Source organism: Cryptotermes secundus, unplaced genomic scaffold (assembly GCF_002891405.2).
Source record: "Cryptotermes secundus unplaced genomic scaffold, Csec_1.0 scaffold428, whole genome shotgun sequence".
Lineage (NCBI taxonomy): Eukaryota > Metazoa > Arthropoda > Insecta > Blattodea > Kalotermitidae > Cryptotermes > Cryptotermes secundus.
In genome coordinates, this window is record NW_019720711.1 from 1425 (window position 1) to 3031 (window position 1607).

The 1607-nt window shown below is 38.3% G+C and overlaps 1 protein-coding gene across 1 annotated transcript in view; it reads left to right on the top strand.

The window, feature by feature from the left end:
• The first annotated feature begins 642 nt into the window (after window positions 1-642).
• The window catches only part of LOC111871712 (serine/threonine-protein kinase RIO3-like), a 4072-nt gene continuing 3107 nt past the window's right edge, over window positions 643-1607 (top strand). The window contains exon 1 of the mRNA XM_023864994.1: window positions 643-1405. Within this exon, the coding sequence (XP_023720762.1) occupies window positions 643-1405 (763 nt within the window). The remainder of the gene's footprint in view (window positions 1406-1607) is intronic.

A 1607-nucleotide genomic window follows, 5' to 3' on the forward strand; every position in this document is an offset into this window, starting at 1 on the left:
ACGGTAGCGCTGACTAGTTTTACCCATAATGCACTTGCGCATACCAAGCATAGACAATAAAAATGAATTTCCCTATATATTCGGAAATATTCACCATAAAACAAAAGCGAAAAATAAAACTATATAATATTAGAGCTATATATGTATTAACATGAATTAAAGGAGTAAAATATAATCTACTGAAGAACGTGCTGGTGTGCTGTAAAGGTGTATTTGAAAATGATCAGATCTATTGGCAACCCTGCAGACCGTCTGCCATGACGGTGACGAAAAGAATTTTGTTAATCAAAACAAAGCTAATGTTCTAAATGTACTATATATTATTATGTCACTGGTTTCAACGGCCAGTTATTCTTTCTCAGATACTCAATTTTTTGTAATATACCCAGAGAACTCAGTTACATCAATGTTACTATGATTTATAAGTATAATACTTCCTCAGTAGTTTAATATACGTCACAGCTTTTCAATATATGAATAACGTTGTTTGGATATGAGGGAGGGGGAAAGGGTTGGAAGTTATGTGATGGGGGGGGGAGAGGAAGTTGAAATCATTGCGCAAATTTCTGACATAGGTTGGAACAAATTTGTAATTCATCCGCAGGAGGAAAATTTAGTTTCACAGAATCAGGACCCGTTATTATGGATTCCGGAGCGACAGCAAAAGTTCCCGTCTCACCATGGGGAAAGCTGCAGCAACCTTCAGAACCAGTTTGTTTGGCAGATATTATGTCCGAAGAACTGGCCAAAGACTTGCAAATCAGAGAAGAAGAACGTTATAATAAAGACTTGGTGGTGGAACCTGAACCGTTACCGATCATAGAATGTGCTCCAGGTTGTGATAGTGACTACATGATTGCACAAATGTTACAAGTTCAGTTTGATAAAGAATATGACGACCTGCTCAAGAAGACAGAAGATAAATATAATGGTTCATCGAAAGTTTGTATATCATATTCAAATTATCGTGTCATCCCAGAAAATCTAGTATATGACAGTGATTCAGAAGATGACATAGATGATAAACATCGAGACTGGGACAGTTTTGTGAGTACTGAGAAGGCTTTCAAATCCATGCCTAAATGTGGATATAGGAAACAAGGTGAAGAAATGGTAACCAAACATGATATGACTATGTCCAGTCGCCGAAATGCATGTCGGGTAATGGAATTCCCTCCAGAGTTTCAGACAGGAGATGGTGGTGGGTTTGATATGCAGCTATCCAATAAAGTGTTCAACAGCTTGAAAGTCTACTCACGCAGTGAAGAATCCCGAAGGCATCGTTTACATGACAAGACTGAACAAGCAACAGCAGAAATGTGTGTTGATACCCATACCCGTTTGCTGCTGTATCGCCTCGTGAATCAAGCGGTATTGGACAGAGTGAATGGTGTTGTCAGCACTGGCAAGGAGGCTGTCATTTTTCATGCTGATGGTGGAGCTGGAAGAAACTGTGTTATACCCAAGGAATGTGCCGTCAAAATTTTTAAGACAACCTTGAATGAATTCAAAACACGAGATAAATACATAGAGGATGATTACAGATTCAAAGAGAGGTTTTCAAAACAAAATCCCAGAAAAATTATACATATGTGGGCAGAAAAAGA